We start from the raw sequence: 23,457 nt of genomic DNA on the forward strand, positions 1-23,457 counted from the left end.
TATTGCCAAAATATGTAATTACAAATGCCTTTTGGGGTAAATATTGGAAAGTGATGCAGCAAATCTTAATTGTATCATGCAGTAATGTAAATACTGCATATGAACAGTATGTGCCGGGAGTAATAATTATAAAATGGTACGGAATACATTAAAAATTATGTATAAACCATACAATGGACAACAATTATTAAACATTTCTTCAGCGCTAAGTTTGCACTACAGTTTTTTTTTCTAAAACAAATGTAATTATGGATGGTTTAAAACTTCAACTTTTTTTTTTAATTTATAGGTAACATTGCAGTTTTTTTTTTTTTTTTAATCTTTTAGATAAAAATGGAGGAAACTTAAATGCATGCAAAAGGTATCTGGATCACAGTGGTCTGTTTAAGGTTCCTTCCCTACTTACCCACTGTGGTACCAAAATAAATCTCAATGCAAGTTTGTTTATATTATGTTTAGCTTCAATGGTGTAAAGAAGGAATTGTAGAATTGTGTGCCCTGTGGTCAGAGGCACACACCAGGTAAAAATCTATCCTATATTTGATAGCTACAAACTATTATTTTGATTTTCTATTTATTTCAGAGAGAGAAAGAGAGAGAGAGAGAGAGAGTCCATGCGAAATCTGTATGTCTGTTGTGGTAGCATTTATTTATTTATTTATTTATTTCCGAGTTCCAGACTACCTTAAATGTTAGTGATTGCTAGTTGAGTGTAGCTCTGTGCGGCGCCAGTAGACAATCTGTGAACAATGGGACTGTGCCATTGACTGGCGGCGCCTCCCGAACACACATCTCCCATCATTCCCACTGCCCTGCAGTTACACTCACTGGCACCTGCATTAACATACTGCACCGCCCCTCCTGTCTAGAGGACAATTACATCGGCATTTTCAACTATCAGCTCAAGAGGCTATCTGTGTTCTCCAGTTGCCGAATCTACTTAAAGGGCCAGCAGATGCTTAAAAACATTAGGCTACTTATCACGTATTGACACACATACACACCACTTCCACCACACACACACACACACACACACACACACAAACACTCAGGCATACACGCCTCGTGTTCGGTAGGGTTTCAAGGGGAAGTATTTACATTTGTCTTTAACCCCCACGCCCAGTTGTTTGATATGACACAGTGCAGGATGAACAAGTCTTTAACTCTGTTTAGATTTGCCAGTTTAAATTGGAAGAGGTTATTGGTGAGATGACATCATTCTGTAAAACACGAACGCAAGTATTCCTTACTTTTCATAGTAAGTAGAAACTATTTTAAAACTATTGGCAGCATAATTGCAGGCTTTTGGTCCACTGTGCAAGGTAGCAGTTGGTAGCCTATTGATTGCAGGTAACCTATACTAGCCTATTAATTATTTTAACCCATATGTGGTTTGTAAACACTAACGTATATTTGTCTGTATTATTAGTATAGATATGGTCATAATAGTGAACTGCATATCATAGATTTGCATTTAATTAATACAAACCCTCGTTCTAAACGATACTGAAGTAGCCTAAGTTCAACCTAGCCTAGACAACAGCATTATCACTGCACGTGCTAATTACGGACTAACTTAAATAAAACAACATTGGTTACTTATGTTATCGTCACACAGACAATCTCTAAATGCTAGAGACACGTTTGCAGCATGTTTTGGACTAGATTAGCATCCAATATCAAATGGACTATAGATATTATTTTGGGGTCAATTATGAAATGCGTAATAAAACATGCGATGATACACTAATTGAAATGCAACTTTGTGGTTTGTTTATAAATACACATTTGAATTCAAGTCCCTAACTACATTGATATTGAGGCTACGGCACATTACTTCTACTAGTGAACCCGTTCTTTCCCATCCAAACAGCCAGTATTTCAAGGACACGTCTGAAAGTTTTTCAAGCATTTCTGTAAGTCTGAGGACATACGTTGTGAGCGATTCAATAAGGTACCTAAGTAAAGTTACAATGAGGATCGTCCCGTTTTGTTTTCTAATGACCATGGAAATGATTTCCCGAGCGTTTATTTATCTTCTTGTGTCTTCTTTGTTGTGTCTTACACCCCAGTGCTGTCAGTAAAACAGTTCGGTTAATGGACCCTGGCTCCAGCTGTCTGTCACGCATACACACAGCAAACGCGCTTCTTCGATTAGAGCTTTATATACCCTTCCGTACAACGGCAAATTTAGCTTAAAAGTGGAAGTCCTTTAAGAGGTTTGAAATTACTTTAATATACACACGCACACCATTAAACAAACGCACTCGTTTTATTGCAATTCATTCCTAAAATTGCATCACATGATGTATGGTTTTACTGTATGACTTAACAACCATAAATAAATACAGAGAGCAGTGATAGCTAGATCTGTAGATAAAGAAAACAATTACAAAAGCCTTTACTTGGCCTAAGTGTTTTAAATGATCACAAAAGTATGATGATTGTTAGTTAAGCTTTATATTATTATTATTATTATTATTATTATTATTATTATTATTATTATTATTATTATTACTATTATTATTTAGTGAAGGTTTGTCCAGTGGGAAGTGAAAATACTGGCTGGTGTATTTAGCCCAGAAGGAGGCAGTGTAGTGGAAGTCGACACAGCCATGCCTGGTGCAACGATAACGCAGATACATTGATGAGATCAGAGCACAGACCTCAACGTTGATAATTCATGGTGACAGATCACATGTTGCAATGTGGAGTGAAGCATTCCTAGCTCTGTTCTGCTTGCATTTACATTATTAAGTCAATAGTAATGTGCTACCGACGATTTTAATGTGAAATACAGTTTTAAAAAGTAGTCGAATGTGTCTTCGTGATTTTTTTTCATATCTATTTTAGACCCTTGTTTTTCATTACAATCTTAAAATACATGTCATCGTTACATTTTTTATAAACTAATTATGTCCATCATCCTAACTTGTTAACGTTGGACTTGTTAACAGTGCTATTTACATTTCTAGCAAAACGGCCCTTCTGTTTACACGTCTTTATTTTAAACACATATCACAACATGTATATTATAAATTTATATTTTCGGGGAAAATCCAATAATAGGTTACTGTACTATTTGTATTGAAGTTTTTGGAAGACAATCAAACAGTACTGGTGTATTTTATAGTAAGAAAAAAAAGTTATGTTTTTTTGTTTGTTTCTTTTTAAATATATTTCTAATTATGTTTTTGAAAAAAACAAAAACAAAACACACATAACGACTACTATTGTTATGGCCTACAGAGGTGCTAAATGATAGGTGTTGTAGAAATCAATATTATACATTTTAGTAATATACGAATAATGTTTGTTAAACATGTAGAGAGCACATTCGTCCATTAACTCTACTAAAGCAACAAAGCTTGGGCTTTCCCTTTTCATGTTAGCATTTTTTTTTTCTTCTACAACTTTGGGAATATAAAACTTTTTTTTCAAGAAAGAGTTCTCTAGCTTTAAGATACTTGATCTCTTTGCGCAACACAATCACTTTTTTAAAGCGACAGTGTGTCTAGACACCCACGTGATGGGGCGCGACACTGCGCACTGGAGACAGAGCTAAGAGCGTACAGACAGGGAGAAAGAGATAGCAAGGGCACTTGCTTAATTCACGTCACTTTCAGACCCTTCTCCTCAAGAACGTGTCACCTCTCTTTGACCGTACGACTTGTGTTTTTGAGACGGAAACTTCTGCTTAGAGGTCGGATAAAGCAAAATAAGGAAATATAAAAGATTACGATTACGCGTTTACGAAAAGAGAAAGAGAGGATCTGTAGTATGTACCAGCACAAGTACTCTATACAGATTGGCAGTTTGTAATTTGCCAGCCACTTCTTCACTCGCTTACAGATCTGCAAGAGTTTGGACCCATTTGGAACTAGAAAAACGTCAGACGTCCAAAATAAAAATATATAATCAAAAAAACGGGAAAGACAGACGGATACAATATTATTTTTGAAAAGAGAAAAGCAACGACTAGACACCAGCCTTTCCACTGTTTGCAATCGGATCAAGGATTGTGGATTAAGTGTTTAAGAAAACCAGGACAAGCTTGGCTTCCAATGGATATATTTTCTGTTTGCATTTCGTACTTTCTGTAACAGAATTTTGAATCGCGTCGTCAACTTTACTTCCACAGTCCCTTGATTTCTTTATTGACGTCCCATATTGTCTATATATATTGATATTATATATATATAGATATAGGAATATACTAGTTATATCTACATCGCAAAAATATATACTTATGGCTGCTATCCGGAGAAAACAATATTGATGAGCGATTAATATATGAACACCGACGAGTGCCTCTGTGGTGCACTAATTTTGCTGCTAATTTGCTGTGTTGGTCATATTAATTGTATTTTACCCGAGTAAAACCACTTTTATTTTATTAGGATATTTATTCCGCTAGAACATAAAAATATTATACTGTAGTCTATATATATATATATATATATATATATATATATATATATATATATATATATATATATATATACACACACACACACACACACACACAGTATCCCCCTAAAACGTTGCTTTAATACAAAATCCTATATTTTAGGGGTTTTGGTATACAAATAAGAGACTGGCGTATGTTACAGACTGCCTTTGCTGCTCCAATTCCCAGTTTATTAGTAATATTATTTCAGGCTGCTTGTCATTGCCTGGACTCAGATCCCGGATTCTTCATGATTTGCGGACATCATGCTCGTTTTTTAGCCGGGAAACCCTCTTTTCGTCCCGCATGTTCAGGACCAAACGATCGGGGCTCGTCCGGCGACTCTGGAGGAGCCGTGCGCCCGGGGAGGGCGACGGGGAGGCGGATACCCGTGCGCTTGGAACTGGGGGCTGCTGCATGGGGAAATCGGCAAAGGTTTCCAAATCTAACCCCGGAACGGAGGCTGAACTAAAAGCCTTGACCCATTTGATACTGAAAAAAATTAAAGAGAAACAATTAGAGGCGCTTTTGCAGGCAGTGGATTCTAAAGGGGGTGCCCGGAGCCCCTGTCTTCTCCTGTCTAGCAAGGTGGACTCCAAACTGGGTCAGCATTCGTACTCGCTCCCTTTGCTGCTCTGTAAAGTGTTCAGGTGGCCGGATCTCAGGCATTCCTCGGAATTAAAGAGGCTATCTTGCTGTGAATCTTATGGAAAAACTAACCCAGAGCTGGTTTGCTGCAATCCCCACCATATGAGCAGGCTCTGTGAATTAGGTGAGTTGGGACTTAACGTTACGTTGTAGGTGGTTTGTGTAAAATACTGCCATGCATGTGTTAGTGTGAAAAATATATAACACAGTGAAGCTGCATTATGAGTGCAATTTTGCAAGTATATGTCAAATCGCTTAGCGTTGTCGTTTACTTTGAATGCCTTTTCTAATAAATATGCACATAATATATAGGTATTTACAGTATGCATATAGCAGTATGTGCAATGTAAATAGTATATTCTGTCTACGCACATACTGTAATTGTGTACAGTCTGATCTTGTTGAAATGGTGCATATGTTTTGCATTAGTGATAGACTTTTCCTTAATGATGTCTAGTTGTATGGGAGTACATCACATCACATCACAGAAGATGTGGATTCATTCCCTTCAGTCCTTGTAGGTTAAGGGATAAGAGCAAATATAGAACATGTATACACGTGTACACCCTGAAAAAAAAGACAAGTTTAATTTAAACCATTATGGCAATTATAAGGCAGCCTTTACAGTTAGACAATGTTTGTGAAGTCTTACTTTTGTAATCTGTGAAAGATACCTATGTTCAGCCATGTGAATGTTTGAAGACACTAGCTCACACCACGGATATTTTCCAAATGTATCTGGAGTGTGTCAGGACAGATGGCATAATTGTGACATAACATTTTAGAAACGGTCTTAATGTTTTCATTTAATTTGAGGAAACTTCTAAGTAAACCTTAATGCTTGCCAAAGTAAAAAGACATTTCTTTGGGGGTTTTTCCTTCTTTGTAAATGTTAAATATTTAAAATAGCAAGAAGACTGTCGTCCAGTCTGGCTCAAGTTGGTGGTTTCCGAGACTGGAGCGTTTTAGTTGAGCCAAAGGAGGCCCTGATCAGACAGCCAGAGCAGCAGATAGCAACGAGCCTGGCGCCAGGCGGCCCCTTTTGTTTATCTGACTGTTAAATATCAAGGCAATCACCGCCTAGCTGCCCTGCCTCCAACCCCCAGAGCTAAGACAAACAGTTTGCTGAAAGAATGCCACTGTTATCATGAGTTTCTAGCTTCCTTTTTCTCATGGCTGTCGTTTTTCTCTCTCTTTCATTTCAGAGTCTCCCCCTCCTCCCTACTCTAGATATCCAATGGACTTTCTCAAACAACCTGGTAATTATTATTATTATTATTATTATTATTATTATTATTATTATTATTATTATTATTATCATGGGAATTAATATTTAGTTGTTGTATTTATATATATATAATATCTAATATATATATATATATATATATATAGAATATATATAGATATATATATATATATAATATATAATATATTTTATAAGAATTTTAATAAAAGATTTCGAATTATTTTGATACATGTGATTAACCTTAATAATAACAACAGTCACCATCATATTAATACAATTATTAAATAGTAGTCACATTTATAATGAGACAAAATATTACCAAACCCATTAACACATTTTATTAATATAAAAATAACGATTTTGATAAATAATGCAAAATAGAATAACAAACAAAAAAAAGCTAACATTGACAGTTATTTTATAACATATTTCTAATAATGTTGTGTAAGTGTTCTTGTCTTAACTTTGAAAACAAAAATCATAAAGCTGTTGATGTGTTCAGTGCATCAGATTTTATTAATTTTTTTTTTCAGCAGGGGTATTAAAATGCATTTTTGCCTGCCAGTCCTTTCTAATTGAATGGAGTGTTGCCAGGTCCGAAGCCCATTCGAGGCTGGCACAGATTCTCCTGCTTGTCTGCTTAAACTTTTGGCTGGCAGAGTCAGATAGATTGGCCTGGCAAGAGAGAGAGGGAGGAGGGAAGTTAGAGGAAATCCAATGTGGATTATATCAGGGATGGGCAGGTTCTCTGGAGCCACTCTGTGTCTCAGTGCCCTGTATTAATTGACTGGTATTGATTAAGATGCAACCCACAGTGTGATTGAGTCTGGCACGCAACATAATTTGAACATAATTCATTATTCCTATGGGTTAACCACGCTGAATTATTCATGTGTCTGTGTGTGTGTGCTTACTTTATGCGCATGTTATTTTATTCATAAATACAGCATGTGTTTATATCGTATCTTGCACTACAATTCACACACTTTTATGGGTGTGTGTAATTAAAAAGACGTTGCACCTCAATAAATTATTCTGGACAGTGTAGTTTTTGTAAAGCCAAGCCTGTTATGCAAACAATGGAAACATGAACTAGAAAGTAGCAGGTGCAACTGGATAGGAAGATGTATTTGGGGAATGAGTTTCCTTAAAGGATGCTTATGGAGCTCTTAACACTTTTACTAAATTCCGGTTAGACTTGCCTGGAGCTTATTACTATTTTTTTGGTTGTGTGTGTTTTCACTGAATGGTGCATATTAATTAGAAGGTGCTGACACCAAAGTGACAAAGCACCAACAAAGAAAAAGCCAACCAAGAACATTAACTGAAAGGAAAAGTTCTTCCAGATAAGTGATTCATGTAATTCAGACGCTCTCAATCATTGAAAAGAATGAAAAAAAAAAAGTTACAGCTTTGACAATGCAATGTAGGAAGTGGATTAAGCTACTTGTCATTTTCACCTTGTCATAATGTTGTCATAACATTATTTGTTGAGATCCACCTAGTGGCACTTGAACAATTTTTAAAGTAGGGGTACTGAAAGCCATTGAACAAAACTAACCCATGATGGAAGCCATGCAAAACTACCGCACCCCTAGTTCCAGCGCCCCTGGATCTACCTTAACTGGCTTAATCAGAAAATTTAAATCAGCTTTGAAGTTCTTTAGATTTTGCTTCAAGGTAGTAGTCTATTTAATGCTGCAATCTCTTTGAGCAATTCTCAAAATAAAATACTAAAATATTGAAAGGAATCGGTATGTTGTGAGTACACAGAGGAGCACGCTGGCTCTGACTCTGTAAAATTGCTGTAGAGCTAACTGTGTTTGGAACTCTTATCAGGGCCTGCCACTGTAGTCTGGCCAGAGTGTCGTTTAGTATGTTAGGTATTTCACTGTAGCTGTCTGGGAAATGGAAAAGGGGCTGGAGCAAAGCCAAAGAAAGCCATCCTGCAGTTCTTCATTGTAGAGATTTAATGTAGGTCCCACATCACAGAAAACATCGATAGACAGGCTTAGGGGGCTGAGGGATCATGGTTTTGTGTATTGTATTGAGAAAAGGTCAGGTAGAACTTTACAAGTCTTTTGCTTTGTTCACGTTTTTATACCAGGTTGTGCATGTCAGCCCATTATAGCCAAATAGATATGTTAAGAAATTATTCTGATAAAAATAGATGGTCATATTTATAATTGTATAGAAAGGTTGTATCTTATTGTGGTGGGGTTGTGATGCTGTTTCTGTATGTTGGACTAGCTACTGTTTTTATTCACTTATATCCATTAAAAATGCAGAGATCATAGGGCTAAATAAAAAGAAAGCCTGTTTCCTTAGAATGCCATTAAGAAAACGTACTATGTACAGTTTTCAAGACTAAAAACCATTTCCCGTCTCCCTCATTGTTTTCAGTTTGATTAAGTGTATCCTGTTAAACTGTATATTCCTGTTATGTGTTACATGCTGTGCTGATAAGCCGTACACCATGCACTTTTGTTATACTTAAAAAAAAATTTTAAAAAAGAAAAAAAAGAAAAAAGTAATACAGTACTCCTTGAAAATATCAGCGAGTCAACACTGTCTGCATCTGTAATAAAAACGGGCAAGCTCCAGTGGATAATGTGTTTATATCAGTTAAGTCGCCCAGGGTTTAATCGCATTGCTGTTCAGACAGATGTCAAATAGACTTCCTCAGTGGCCACTAAGGGGCCATGGGTTTCATTCTCCACCAGTCCTGTGCCAACATTGATCTGAGTAAAACTCATCTCAGTCTGGCTGTATCCAGGGGTAAGGCAGGACCACCTCAAAATAAAAGAAAGTTGTGTGTTAGCAGAAAAAGCAGGTTTGCCACCCAGAGAAATTTGGTGTAAAAGCAGTCATAGGCAGTGGCAGAAAGGGTTAAGGAGCTCCTCGGTTTACCTCACATCAACTTGAAGGTTACACAGAATTTACTGAGTTCAACATCTTCATGAAGCATTGGTTTCTTGCCGTGATTAATGGTGTACAGCTGGTTAAATGATGCTACTTTTCTTCCTCTCATGCTCGCTCTCTCTCTCTCTCTCTCTCTCTCTCTCTCTACAGATTCTCCTGACTCCGTGCCTTCCTCCACTGAAACTGGGGGAACTCATTTTCTGGCCCCTGGGGGGCTATCAGGTAAGCCATGTTCTATAACAGTGCCTTGTGTCTAATAGTCAGTGTTCTGTCTGAAGGCTTTTTGCAAGGAGCACAATTAATTAAATGAAGTATACCTTTATACCAGTATAGTTCTGAAGTTGGCATATGGCTGTTGCATGCTATACCAAATGTATAGAATGCCAGGTTACACATCTGGTAATGGATTACATAGTATACTTTTTTTTTTCCTTTTTAAACAACTGTTACAATTTAGCAGTAAGTGCAATGTTAAGGCATGCCGTTTGGATATATAATTTAGAATGCATTGCAAGAATGTGTGATTGAGCTCTCTGGGTAATAAGGAAAGGGTTTACTAAACATCAAAGCAATCTACATCATAGTTCGAAACAAAATGGCGTGTGGCGCGGTTGTAGTAGGAAATGTTTCACACTACAGTCTTGAACGCAAGCAGTTTATTTTTTTTATTTTACTTTCGTAGATTTTATTTTAGAGTGGATGAGGGGAGCTTGTTCTAAATCAGATTTCTGTATTGTTTAGATAATAATAATAATAATAATAATAATAATAATAATAATAATAATAATAATGATAATAATAATAATAATAGTGGACTTCATCTTGATTGCTCTGTGAAAGACTAATCCCTCCACCTAAAACCTGGAGTTTCTCTCTGGGAATGGCATTCGCAACAAAGACAACCTTAAGTGTGTTTTTGTCCCCTCCCTCTGTAATACACACCCCAGCAGTTATTTGAGAGGGGAGGGTATTGTTTGTTTAAGAGCCCTAATGAGAATGTTTTGAGGAACAGAACAAAAATAGGCACTTTCGGTCTTGACTTTTACGCCGCCTTTTATGTTATAGGAAAGAAAGAGCAGAGAAATGCAAACAAGACAGGTAGATACACACAGACAGAAGTAGACATGAATACAGAGAAATCATGAGTGGAACATCAATAAGGACGTTGTTTAAGGGCTTTTGGTTGACGTTATGAAGTACTGGGGAGGTGGGGAGCAAGTTCCTCAGGATGCCACATGAAACAAGCCAAGGAAGTACTAACCTTTTAAAAGAGAGCTTTCTGAAAGGTTTCTGTTACTGATAACATCTCAGCTGTCTGGGCCGCTGGATATGGGGGGTGGGGAGGGGGGTGGCGGCAGAGGGGGGGCACAGGAAATCGCGCAAGTCTCTCATGAGCGACTGGTGAAGGGCCCCTGTCTTGGGGAGTTAGTTGAGCTAGAATCAAAATGCTTTCCAAAGGTGGCCCAAGAAAAGGTGCAGTGTTACTTGACTTGGTACTCGGTGGTAACAGTGTAATTTATTTGAACTGGTGTTTTCTTGCCTTAGGACAAATTTAAAATAAGCTATCTGTATATCTCCGACATGCTCTTTTATTTAAAAGGGAGCTGGTAAGAAATGGCAAAGGTGAGGCTGGGTCGCCACTCTGGTGTTTGTTAGAACTGGGTCTGACAGCATGCTATCCCTTTTGAGGGGGTATGAATGACTTTAGGATTTGCACATGAAAAATGGCAGTTGCAACAACAGCACACTGATGGCTGATTTGAGGCACATTTGTGAGTTGGTAGTTTTGAACCCCCAACTGTTCTGTCTCTAAGGGTGTTTTTCCTTGTCATCTTTTCTCATTTTATTCAAACAACCTAGAAGTAACTGAATTTGTGGTGCGGGAGATGCTGACTCTTCTGTGAGTTAAGAGTACAAAATACAGCCTGTGGATATTACCATAATGCAGACTTCCTCAGCAACACCCAGCTCTGTTATGCATAGCTTCTGAAGTCCATAGTATTAACTAAACAGACATTTTAGACCAGTGCAAATTTCTCTCTCTCTCTCTCTCTCTCTCTCTCTCTCTCTCTCTCTCTCTCTCTCTCTCTCTCTCTCTCTCTCTCTCTCTCTCTCTCTCTCTCTCTCTCTCTCTCTCTCTCTCTCTCTCAAACACGCACACACCCCTCTGTTTTCCTTCCTGGACTGAACCACGCCACACTGAGTTAGATTAATGAATGGGGCTCAGTGCAAGGATGGAGGAAGGTCTGGAGGCTGGAGCCATGGACTTGATTTCTCTGGCAGGGGGAAAAAAAAGCTGAATGCTAAAACTTAATCCCTTAGGGGCTTTCACAAAAGCGCTGGCTCCTCCTGGAGGCACTGAGCTGACCTTTTAATTCACTCGCTTTGCCATTTTTATGTTGTGCTTCAAACTTTGTATTAGAGAAAGGGGGTGCAGAGCATTTCATGATGTCACAGAGGACCCCTGGGAATTGGCTAAATTATTTTTAAGAGCAGTGTTAACTTGAAATGTATGGTTTTAGGTGTTCTGCAGCTGTGTTTTTTACACTGACAGTTACTTGTTTTAGCCTAACTTTTCAATCTTTATTTTTTTTTCTATTTTATTTATAGAAAAAAAAAATAAGTAGGCATGAATTGTGTTGTCAAATATTTGTATTTATTATACAAATATATAAGATTTTTACTTTTTTTTTTTTCTTTAGCCCGTATGTAAACAAGGAAAGGTTTGGTCAATGGATAGTTTTGCACTGCTTAAGAATCTCCTGCCTGTGCGGCTGCTGTTGTCCTGGAGAGTAAGGTTATTAAGAGTTAACCTCAATGTGACAGTGAAAGGCTTTAATGCAAACTAGGCCGCCTGCCAGACTGGGAGCCTTACAGCTCCCCTCACACATCATCTGACTGTAGCAGAATGTAGACCGGCCAGTGTAGGGGATAGAGAATGGGACTTGGCAGCATATATGTGTAGTTTTTGGCCTCTGACTCTCTGTTCCAGTTCCTCCTTTGCGCTAGGCCTTTCCTGGCAAGCTCTTTCTTCTTCAGCCAGGGTGGGCTGCTTCAAGCAGGCCGAGGAATGGGAGATGCTTAGCAACGATGGGTGTGGGGGCTTTAGTTCTCAGAAGCGCTGGAATCCATTTTCACCCTATTAAAGCTCTGAGTCTACTTGGGTTTGCATTTTTATGAATCACATCCTTTTTTTTTTGACAGTGGAGTTTATATAGACCTATATGTGTGTGTGTGTGTATATGTAACACACATATATTATCAATTAATGTGAACCACAGTAGTGTTGAAACGTGTTGTTTGTTTGTTTGTTTCTCTAGTCACGTTTTAACTAATAAAGAGATTTCTTTGAAGAAAATAAACGAGCAGGAGTTATGTAATCTGTTTGAAGTAAAATAACGAGAGTGTGACCGTGAATGTCTTTACGGAAACTCTTTTGGTAAGCCATCTAGTTTGAAATTTGGGCTGAAAGAATTTTGAACTTTTGCATTGCTGTAGAGACTTTATTTCTCTCTCTCTCTCTCTCTCTCTCTCTCTCTCTCTCTCTCTCTCTCTCTCTCTCTCTCTCTCTCTCTCTCTCTATATATATATATATATATATATATATATATTTCCCATTTACTTCACAAGCAATTATTTGACTCTTGATGATATTTCTCCCTTCAAATAACGAAGGATGTGTTTTTGCTCTTAGGGAGTAGGTGGTTGTCAACCCAAAAGCTTAGTGGTTAACCAAGGTGTTGGATTTTGGTGGCATGGTAGTCTGGCCTCAGCCACAGTAACTGTAGGTGCTCATTGCTTCACACTGCTACTGAGCTATGAGACTGATAAGGGGGGCACTGACAGTGTTATCGTGAATGTGACAGCGGTTGGAGTGGGGAGGGTGGGGTCAAAGACGAAGGTGGAATGCCTGCTGGTGCCGACTCGTAATGACCCTGGAGTGGCTGTGTAAAGAATACTGTGACATGGCGCTGACAGCCCGTACCAACTTTCTCAAGCAGGATTGAATGACCCACACAGGGTCTGGCTGCCCGCATGCCTACTGTCACAGAGCAGCTTCCTCTAGGGGTTAAATTTAGGCTAAAGTGTATTATTAAAGTGATCCGCAGGTCCCAGAGCACTTCTGCTATTCCAAGCCACTTGAGCTCAAATTAAGGAGGTTCGTCATGTAACCTTTCAAGAGATTATCTCACAGTTTTTTAACAGTAATTTCAGAAATGCCGTTGGGGGAGGTGGCACTCATATTATTTGTTTATTTATTTTAGTTACCAGCACAACTTCCTTTTCACGTCCACTGAATGAAACCCAAAACAGTATTACAGCACAAATCAATTGCCAGACCAGTGACCATAAAACTATCTGGTGTTCGTTACATCTTCATTGACTCTTGGGGCTATGGCCCTGCTGACAATAGAAAACATGCCCTCAGTCCTGTTGCACTCTTGAGTTGTTGGATTAACAGGAAAGAAAAGGGCAACACAGGAAATTACATCATGTCTTTGAGGAAAAGGGCTAAACACTGCAGTTGTGTCCCTCCAGGAAACATAAAATAAACGTAAGACAATGAAAGTTGTTTTAGTTAGAGCAGCAGCCAGACAGACACAGTAGGTTGACAACCGTAGGCCACTCTATAGCAATGTAGCTTTATTTTTTTTTTTTAAGGAAAAGACTGAGCTGGGTCAGTGGCAGTTCTCTGTAATTTTATTGCAGTCGTGTTGCTCAATTGACTAAAAGGGGATATTTCATTATATTCAGTCCAAAATGTGAGGCCAAGGAAGATTTTGGCTCAGAGTTCAGTTTGGTTTTGGCCTTCCACTGTTCCCCACCTTGTGTCATTATGTTGGGTTAAGCTTGCAAAATAGCAACAAAAAAAAAAAGATAATACTTCTGACATTTTAAACTTTGTTTTGATTGTGTAGTATTGAGGCACAAGCAAAACCAGACTACATTAAAAACACAACCATGATGTATTACATGAATGCAGCCTTGAATCCTAGGGTAGCTGTTTAAATGCAACGTCTGTAATAACAGTGTTGTGTGCATTTAAAACTAAAGTAGAAAATAGCCTTGCAGAAGATGTTATGGTAACAAAAAAAACATCAACAAACTGACTGAGCATTTTGTACAGAAGCTGCTAATAATGTTTTCCCAAAAACAAAAGTGATTGACCTGCTGTATTTTGCCCTTGGTGATTCTAAACTAGAGGCAGTATGTGGGTAGCACAGCTGCTCTATTATTATTATTATTATTATTATTATTATTATTATTATTATTATTATTATTATTATTATTTGGGGAGCCTGTGGGTCTGGATAAAATTATTAGTATTTTAATAATAACAGTTTGGGAGCGAGGCAAGGACCAGCCTAAAAACGTTGTTGATGTTTTCATAACATGGTGGAGCACCTCAGCTTTTAATTGCTTGAGTGAATAGTGGCGGTGGAAGTGAAAATGAGGGTGGCTTGTCAAAACAAAACTGCAGCGCAGCTGATGGAGGACCCAGCTGATGAGGGCTAAATGATGTTGACTAAAATCAGCAGGGAGGACAGTCCCTTAAGAAGGGAGGGAGGGGGGAGGAATAGAGAGCATGCTACCTTTCCATAAATGCTCCAATAACTTAATTTTTTAACCAGTCAGTATTTTTTATATAAAAAAATGAAATAAATGTAGTTATTTTTCTTTAAGCTTGAGTTACCTAAAACAGAGGTATGCTGCCACATCTGTATAACCTCTGTCTGCTTTAAACCATGACAGAACCTAAAATACCCCCTTACGCAATTTTTCTTTGACTAGTATTTAGCGATTTCCTTTACTAGCTGGCTTCCCCACATCAACATCCTTTTGAGGACAGTGTTTCAGTTGTTCCCTTCTTCCGGAATGATACAACCCTGAAAATACAGTGACAGTCCCTGCTTCAGGATGCACATTCTTCCAGTCTGGGTGGTTGCGTGGAATATCAAAGTTTACTTTTGTTAATTGCTGGAGAATGCTGGCAATTATGTTGTTGCTGCTTACCCTTCAATTTTTTTCTGCAACCTATGTATTATATTTTATTTTATATATATATATATATATATATATATATATATATATATATATATATATATATATATATATATATATATATATATATATATATTTTATATTTAAAGTGGTTTTTTTGTGTTAAGAAATGTCATCTGTATTTAACTAGAGTAGCCCTTGTTTGTTACTGCTTGTTGAGCTGAAGTTTACTTTGTGTAAGACAAAAGGAGCTATTTAAAAGGCATGAGAAAAGTTCTGTGCTGTTCACACCTCATTCTTCAAGTGATTTGCATTGCATGTAGACATTCAAAACTTCTCTTGCTAAACAAGACAATGTAATGACTATTGTTAGATTCACTTTGTAGTAGTAAATGAATCTGATTAAAACTAAACATGAAAACTCTTTTTAAAATACAATTTTGAACAGGTATTCATTTAACATGCACAGTTGTAGCTTTAATCATTTTTTCCCCTCTCGCTATTGAATTAAAGATTAAACCTTCACACTGAAGTTCATGGACTGTTGGTCAAGTTATTTACATTTACATTTTTAGGTCTGCTTCGAATGCCATTTTAAACAGAGGTTCTCAGGGGTGAATTAGTTAGGTTTGGGTAAAACAATGTTCTCCATCGGATGGATGGACAAGCCAATTTGTGTGTGACTTGTCTCATTGGAACTAAAGGTTGAAAGGCTGTATAGAGCACCAGCTTTGAGTGTCTGTGTGTGTCCAGGAATAGAAACCATTAGCTTATGAAGGCAGACAGTAGTAATCATTAACTTTTTCAGGCTACTAACTGTCTCCAGTCTGGCACATGGTGCCGTCCCCCCCTACTCTTCCTCCTTCTTCCCCCCTTCAGCAGGCCTTAGCCCTGGCCCCAAGCTGGCAGGTTATTAGGTTGTAAAGACCAGCGGTATTAAATCGAAAAAAACAGGGGGGCTGGATTGATTTTTATTTATTTATTTATTTATTTATTTATTTATTTGAACAGGCCTACTTTCAAGCCACTTCTTGGTTAATTTACTTTAAAATGTTCATACAACTAAATACTGATGTGATATGCAAAATCTTCTTCAGGTTCCCACAAAAAAGGCCTAGTTTTATTAAATTGTTTTTTTTAATTTTGTGAAACTTGTGATGCAGGTGACCTGGGGGTGGTATTTGGGGTCAGGGAATTGAATTCTTTAGCCCGGTTGTTTGTTTGAAGTCTGTAAACTAGGACACAGTGTCCAGAACATGGTTGCCTTGGTGTTGCAGTCAAAACAATAGGTAGTTGTCTGTTTCAATTGCCAGTACACTTGCTTCATACAATTTATGACTAGCTATTTCAATATTTAAACAACATTTAGAGTTGTCTGTGTTTTTTAACAAACACGTTTTAGCAAACAATACAAATTAAAAAATAAAATAAAAAATAAAAATGCCTGTAAACAAAACTGAATCTTAACTATTCAAAAACTACTTTAATACTACTGGTAATTGTTTAATGGCTGGAAAATGTAATTCAAGCTAAACTTTTCTAGCTAAATTATAGTGTGACTGAAATCCCAACCGCAATTTAAACTGACCATCAAGAACATGTATAACTCTTTTAAAGTTTTTCTTTTGTGTGAGGAAAATAGGATAAGATGCTAGAGATTAGTTTGAAAGAAAAACCAAGGAGGTAATGATTTGAGCTAAAGACACAATTACTGTAAACAGGGTCCCACCCTTCCTTGAAGGCTTTCTAGAGCTGAGTGCGAGGTAGAATGAGACCCGCAGACACAGCTACTCTGTAATTTGCATGGGTGATGACTCCTAAAAGCTAGGGCAGAGAAAGTCAACCACTGGAGCCAGGCAGCCATTTAAAAAAAAATACACACATACGCACACATACACTATTATACACACGTACGTACACACACTATTATACACACGTACGCACACACACACTATTATACACACGTACGTACACACACTTATACACACGTACGCACACACACACTATTATACACACGTACGCACACACACACTATTATACACACGTACGCACACACACTATTATACACACGTACGCACACACACACTATTATACACACGTACGCACACACACACTATTATACACACGTACGCACACACACAATATTATACACACGTACGCACACACACACTATTATACACACGTACGCACACACACACTATTATACACACGTACGCACACACACACTATTATACACACGTACGCACACACACGCTATTATACACACGTACGCACACACACGCTATTATACACACGTACGCACACACACGCTATTATACACAAGTACGCACACACACAATATTATACACACGTACGCACACACACACTATTATACACACGTACGCACACACACACTATTATACACACGTACGCACACACACACTATTATACACACGTACGCACACACACACTATTATACACACGTACGCACACACACACTATTATACACACGTACGCACACACACACTATTATACACACGTACGCACACACACTATTATACACACGTACGCACACACACACTATTATACACACGTACACACACACTATTATACACACGTACGCACACACACTATTATACACACATACGCGCACACACACTATTATACACACGTATGCACACACACTATTACACACATACTCACACACACACTATTATACACACATACGCACACACAAACTATTATACACACGTACGCACACATGCTATTATACACACGTACGCACACACACACACTATTATACACACGTACGCACACACACACACTATTATACACACGTACGCACACACACTATTATACACACGTACGCACACACACACTATTATACACACACACACACACTATTATACACACGTACGCACACACACACTGTTATACACACGTATGCACACATACACTATTTCAATCTGCTGGCACATTTTCTCACACTGTATGTTGTGGTAGTGAGACAGTGTGGCCTATTGGTTCAAGACTGGGATCTTGGCAAGAACTCTTGAAGATCTTTGTCTCAGTTTTGCCCAGCCCTGAAGCAAACTGGATTATAATCTTCTGTTCCACCCGGCTGCAAAAAGCACTGGCAGAGCCCAGCTGTAAGGGTTTAGTAAAGAAGTAAATGTTAGAATACATAGAAAATGGAAAATTGTATGAAATGTCTTTAGCCGTTGAACATATTCTTTAACAAAAATTATTAGCAGTAGCACAGGGTCTGAATTTTTTTTCCGTTTCATTATGAGCTTCCTCAGGAAGCCCCATTCAGTTTGAAGTATGAATTTTCAAAGAAAGATTATTTTTGTTTTTGCAATTCTCAGATATGTCCACAGTCCCCAGAGTCAAAGAACTCTTCAGAGTTCTTTCTCTATCGACCATGTGCAATCTTATATAATATTGCAACTACGGCATCTGTGTTGATGCTGTCAGAGTCACTGGTGGCACGATACATAGTCACGGTTTTCAAACTAGACTACAATCAACAAAACATTATTTTGAAAAAGTTTACGTAGTTCTCCAATTGGCAAGTCATATCAATCACTGCCTTAACTACTGTGTATAATAAATATATATATATATATATATATATATATATATATATATATATATATATATATATATATATATATATATATATATACACACACACACACACACACACACACACACATTACAGATTTATTCCTGTGATTTCATACTGTTTCTAGTAAGTTAATAGAAGGTTAAATGTCTGCAGAACAAAACAGGCATATCACTAGAATTCAAACAGACTGTTAAAAGGAAAGGAAAATAAATCCACTTTAATTGTAAAGCAGCATGTTTTAGTTTAGGTTTTAGTGTGCAACAGTTCCTTTAAGAAACCTTTTCCACATCATGACGTTCTAGCTTCATGTTGTAGCTTTAAGTGCCTTTCAGAGACACGCTGCAATTTATCTAGGCTGGGCAATTAGCATAACTGAAAGGTTCCCTCTACTGATGTCTGTTTGGAAATTACTGGGTATACTTGGCGGCCTGTGAAGATGAAAGAGGAAGAAGAAGGAAAAAAAGCCAGTCTGAGGGATTTTTTTTTCATGCAACGGGGTGATTTCATAAAGCTAGAGATGTGTGAGCCAGATAAACTAAAGCTGGCTAAATCTTTCTTTTCCAAAACTGTTGTGATTTTTCTTTCTTTGTAAGGCAGTGTCTTTTCCAGTTTTAACTAGCGGAGGGTAATATATGTATTGTTTTTTTTTTGTAGAAAGAGGTTTTAGGGGGTGGAGAGCAGTGAGATTTTGAAGATTAGTTTTAAGGTAATTCAATCCAGAATCTCTCTCTCTCTCTCTCTCTCTCTCTCTCTCTCTCTCTCTCTCTCTCTCTCTCGGCACTCTGTTCTTTCTCTGCATGTTGTATGCCAGGTTTCAGTGGGATAGGGTTATGGAGCTTGAGGCACATTAAAGGGGAGAAAAACTTAAGCTACCAGGGTACACGCAAATCCTTGGAAAAAGGAATGTAGTTTCAAATCAAGGCTTGTCCATAAGAGACAGAAATATAGTTCTTAACCATTACCCATTGAATACAGTAAGAGCCCATTTTAGACCATTGTTGGCTTTATCTTGGTGGCAAATTATGGTTTATTTATGATTCATTTTACTGGCAATTCAAAGAAAAGACATGAAGAACAGTGAAATATAATTATCTTCAAGCTCAGGCCAAGAAGCTAGCCCTGTTGTCATAGTGTTTTCACCCACTGTCATGTTATGTTACCAGCATTGTAGATATGTGACTCTTTATATCACAAGTGACTTGGTTGATCAATAAACAAGTGAATTGGTTGAGCAATAAACTGGCTTGCAGTTGCTTTAAAAATTAAAAAAACTAAACTGGGAGACCGAGATTTATTTTCCGAGTCCCCCCCCCCAATATTAATATTATTACTTGTAATAACTTCCTGTTATATAAAGAGGCAAAGCTATAAAACAATGATTGGGACAGATTTATGACTGAGTTGATGTCAGAACATTGTAAACCAGCCTGAAACAAAAATACAACCTGACTTCAGATCAACATTAATGGCTGTAAAAGATACTAGAGGGTCCTCTCTTTTGTACTGCTTTATTTTAAGAATACCAAGAATTTTCAGGACATGTCTTCAAGAACAGTACAGATACAGTATATAGATATGTGAAACTAGAGTGAGTAAGTTATCTTAATTTTCATTTTGGTTTTCCTTGCAAAAAGCCTTAAAAAAAAAATGTATGTATGCATGCATGCAGTGCCTATAGAAAGTCTACACCACCTTGAACTTTTTTTCACATTTTGTTGTGTCAGTGCCTCATGCAGTGTTTCATGCAAGTAAATGAGGATTTCACACACCATACTCCACAGTGTTAAGGGGAAAAAAGTTTTTATTGAGAAAAAATATATATATTACAAATACAAAACTGAAAAATCATAATCGGATAAGTCTCCACCCCCCCTGAGTTAATACTTGGTGGAAGCACCTTTGGCAGCAATTATAGCTGTGAGTCTGTTAGGATAGGTCCCTACCAACTTAGCACACCTAGATTTGGCAATATTTGCCCATTCTTCTTTACAAAACTGTTCAAGCTCTGTCAGGTTCCTTGGAGAGCATTGATGGACAGCAATCTTCAAGTCATGCCACACATTTTTGATTGGATTTAGGTAGGGGCTCTGACTGGGCCTCTCAAGGACATTTACCTTTTTGTTCCTTAGCCACTCCAGTATTGCTTTGGCTGTGTGCTTTGGGTCGTTGTCATGCTAAAAGGTGAACTTCCATCCCAGTTTCAGCTTTCTTGCAGAGGGCAGCAGGTTTTCCTCAAGGACCTCTCTGTACTTTGCACCATTCATTTTCCCTTCTATCCTGACAAGTGCTCCAGTCCCTGCCTATGAGAAATATCCCCATAACATGGTGCTGCCACCACCATGCTTCACAGTAGGGATGGTGTTCTTTGGTTGATGCGCTGTATTGGGTTTGCGCCAAACATAATGCTTTGCATTTAGGCCAAAAAGTTCCATTTTAGTTTTGTCAGACCACAAAACTTTTTGCCACTTTTTTTTTTTTTTTGCATACTTCAAATGGGATTCAGGGTGTTCTTTCTTGAGTAATGGCTTTCTTCTTGCTACCCTAACATACAGGCCAGATTTGTGGAGTGCTTGGGATATTGTTGTCACATGCACACTTTGACCAGTCTTGGCCATAAAAGCCTGTAGCTCTTGGAAAGTTGCCATTGGCCTCTTGGTAGCCTCTCTGATCAGTCTCCTTCTTTTTTGGTCATCCAGTTTGGAGGGATGGCCTGATCTAGGCAGGGTCTTGGTGGTGCCATACGCCTTCCACTTCTTAATAATCGTCTTGACCGTGCTCCAAGGGATATTCAAGGCCTTTGATATTTTTTATACCCATCCCCTGATCTGTGCCTTTCAACAACTTTGTCCTGGAGTTCTTTTGAAAGCGCCTTGGTGCTCATGGTTGAGTCTTTACTTTGAAATACCCAGCAGAAGGAACCTACAGGAACTGCTGAATTTAACACAGGTGGAGGCCACTTAACTTGGTGTGTGATTTTGAAGGCGATTGCTTACACCTGAGCTAATTTAGGATTGCTATTACAAGGGGGGTGGACACTTATCCAACCAAGCAGTTTTTATATTTAACTAATTTTCTACAAATTTCTGAATATTTTTTTCACTGGGAAGTTGTGGGGTAGGATGTGTAGATAAATGAAAAAAAAAAAAAAAAACTATTTTAATGCATTTTAATTCCAGGCTATAAGGCAACAAAAGGTGAACATGTTGAAAGGGAGTGTAGACTTTCTATAGGCACTGTATATATATAATTGGTATGATTACAAACTTCTGCCAAAAGCGTGTATACATTTACATTGAGCTAACTAGTCCTTTTCCTCTTTTCTCAGATTCCCAGGTTCTTCAGGAGCCAGGGGATCGATCTCACTGGTGCGTGGTGGCATACTGGGAGGAGAAGACACGCGTGGGACGCCTGTACTCTGTCCAGGAGCCATCCCTGGATATTTTCTATGACCTACCTCAAGGGAATGGCTTCTGCCTCGGACAGCTCAACTCGGACAATAAGAGCCAGCTGGTGCAGAAAGTGCGCGGCAAGATCGGCTATGGGATCCAGCTCACCAAGGAGGGAGATGGCGTGTGGGTGTACAACCGCAGCTGCTACCCCATTTTCATCAAGTCGGCCACACTGGACAACCCGGACTCGCGGACGTTGCTGGTTCACAAAGTGTTCCCGGGTTTCTCCATCAAGGCCTTTGATTATGAGAAGGCCTACAGCTTGCAGAGGCCTAATGACCACGAGTTCACCCAGCAGCCCTGGACCTGCTTCACTGTACAGATCAGCTTTGTGAAAGGCTGGGGCCAGTGCTACACAAGACAGTTTATCAGTAGCTGCCCGTGCTGGCTGGAGGTTATTTTCAATAACCGATAGCCACCTCTTATCAAGCTGAACAGGACTAACCCCGTTTTCTAGGGGTGGAAAAATACAGTGCTAAAATAAAAAAAAAGAACCCAAGGACTTCTTTAATAAAAAAAAAAGATTTAATAAAGAAAAATGTATTTTATGTTATATAATAAATATATTATTACTTGTAAATATGAAGACGTTTTATAAGCATCATTATTTATGTATTGTGCAATGTGTTAACGAGAAGAAAAAATAAGATGCACTTTGCTTAATATAAATGCAAAACAAGAAATGCCAAAATAAAAAAAAAATTAAAAAAATAAACACAAGATTGGTGTTTTTTTATGGGTGATGACACCCAGTTGAATGTTTTTTAAAAAGGAGTTAATGTTCTATTAAAAAAATAAAACTGTACACCTTTAACTTTAAGCATCGTTTAGTTTCTTTTTTTTGGGGGGGGGGGGGGGGGGGGGGGGTAGTATTAACAGTAGTATACAAGACCTAGAGCAGTGGTAAGTTGGTAGAAAGCACAACACTGTGGATACAGATGCTCTAACATGTTTGCTGATCCATAATTATGCCATTAAAGTGCTCACACTCAGAACCCTGATCCCTTACACGCAAAAGAGACAACGGGCTACTTACAGATCCCATGAGTTGTTTAAATAATGTTTGTCGTAGTCTGCTTCTATGAATAAAATCAAGTTTCATATTCCTGAAACTGTTCTGGAGGACTGA

The 23,457-nt window shown here is 38.1% G+C and overlaps 1 protein-coding gene across 2 annotated transcripts; it reads left to right on the forward strand.

Annotated features, from left to right (window-relative positions):
* Positions 1-1,136: 1,136 nt before the first annotated feature.
* On the forward strand, positions 1,137-23,148 carry LOC121303788 (mothers against decapentaplegic homolog 7-like). 2 transcript variants are annotated; one of them, XM_041234579.1, is made up of 4 exons: positions 1,137-1,258; positions 6,304-6,357; positions 9,417-9,488; positions 22,205-23,148. In XM_041234579.1, exons 1-4 carry the CDS (start codon positions 1,210-1,212, stop codon positions 22,741-22,743), a joined length of 714 nt encoding a protein of 237 aa, XP_041090513.1. In that variant the 5' UTR covers positions 1,137-1,209; the 3' UTR covers positions 22,744-23,148. The 2 variants fall into 2 exon arrangements, with proteins under 2 accessions (XP_041090513.1, XP_041090506.1); XM_041234572.1 differs by lacking the exon at positions 1,137-1,258 and adding an exon at positions 4,507-5,222.
* The last annotated feature ends 309 nt before the right edge of the window (positions 23,149-23,457 follow it).

Source organism: Polyodon spathula, chromosome 2 (assembly GCF_017654505.1).
Source record: "Polyodon spathula isolate WHYD16114869_AA chromosome 2, ASM1765450v1, whole genome shotgun sequence".
Lineage (NCBI taxonomy): Eukaryota > Metazoa > Chordata > Actinopteri > Acipenseriformes > Polyodontidae > Polyodon > Polyodon spathula.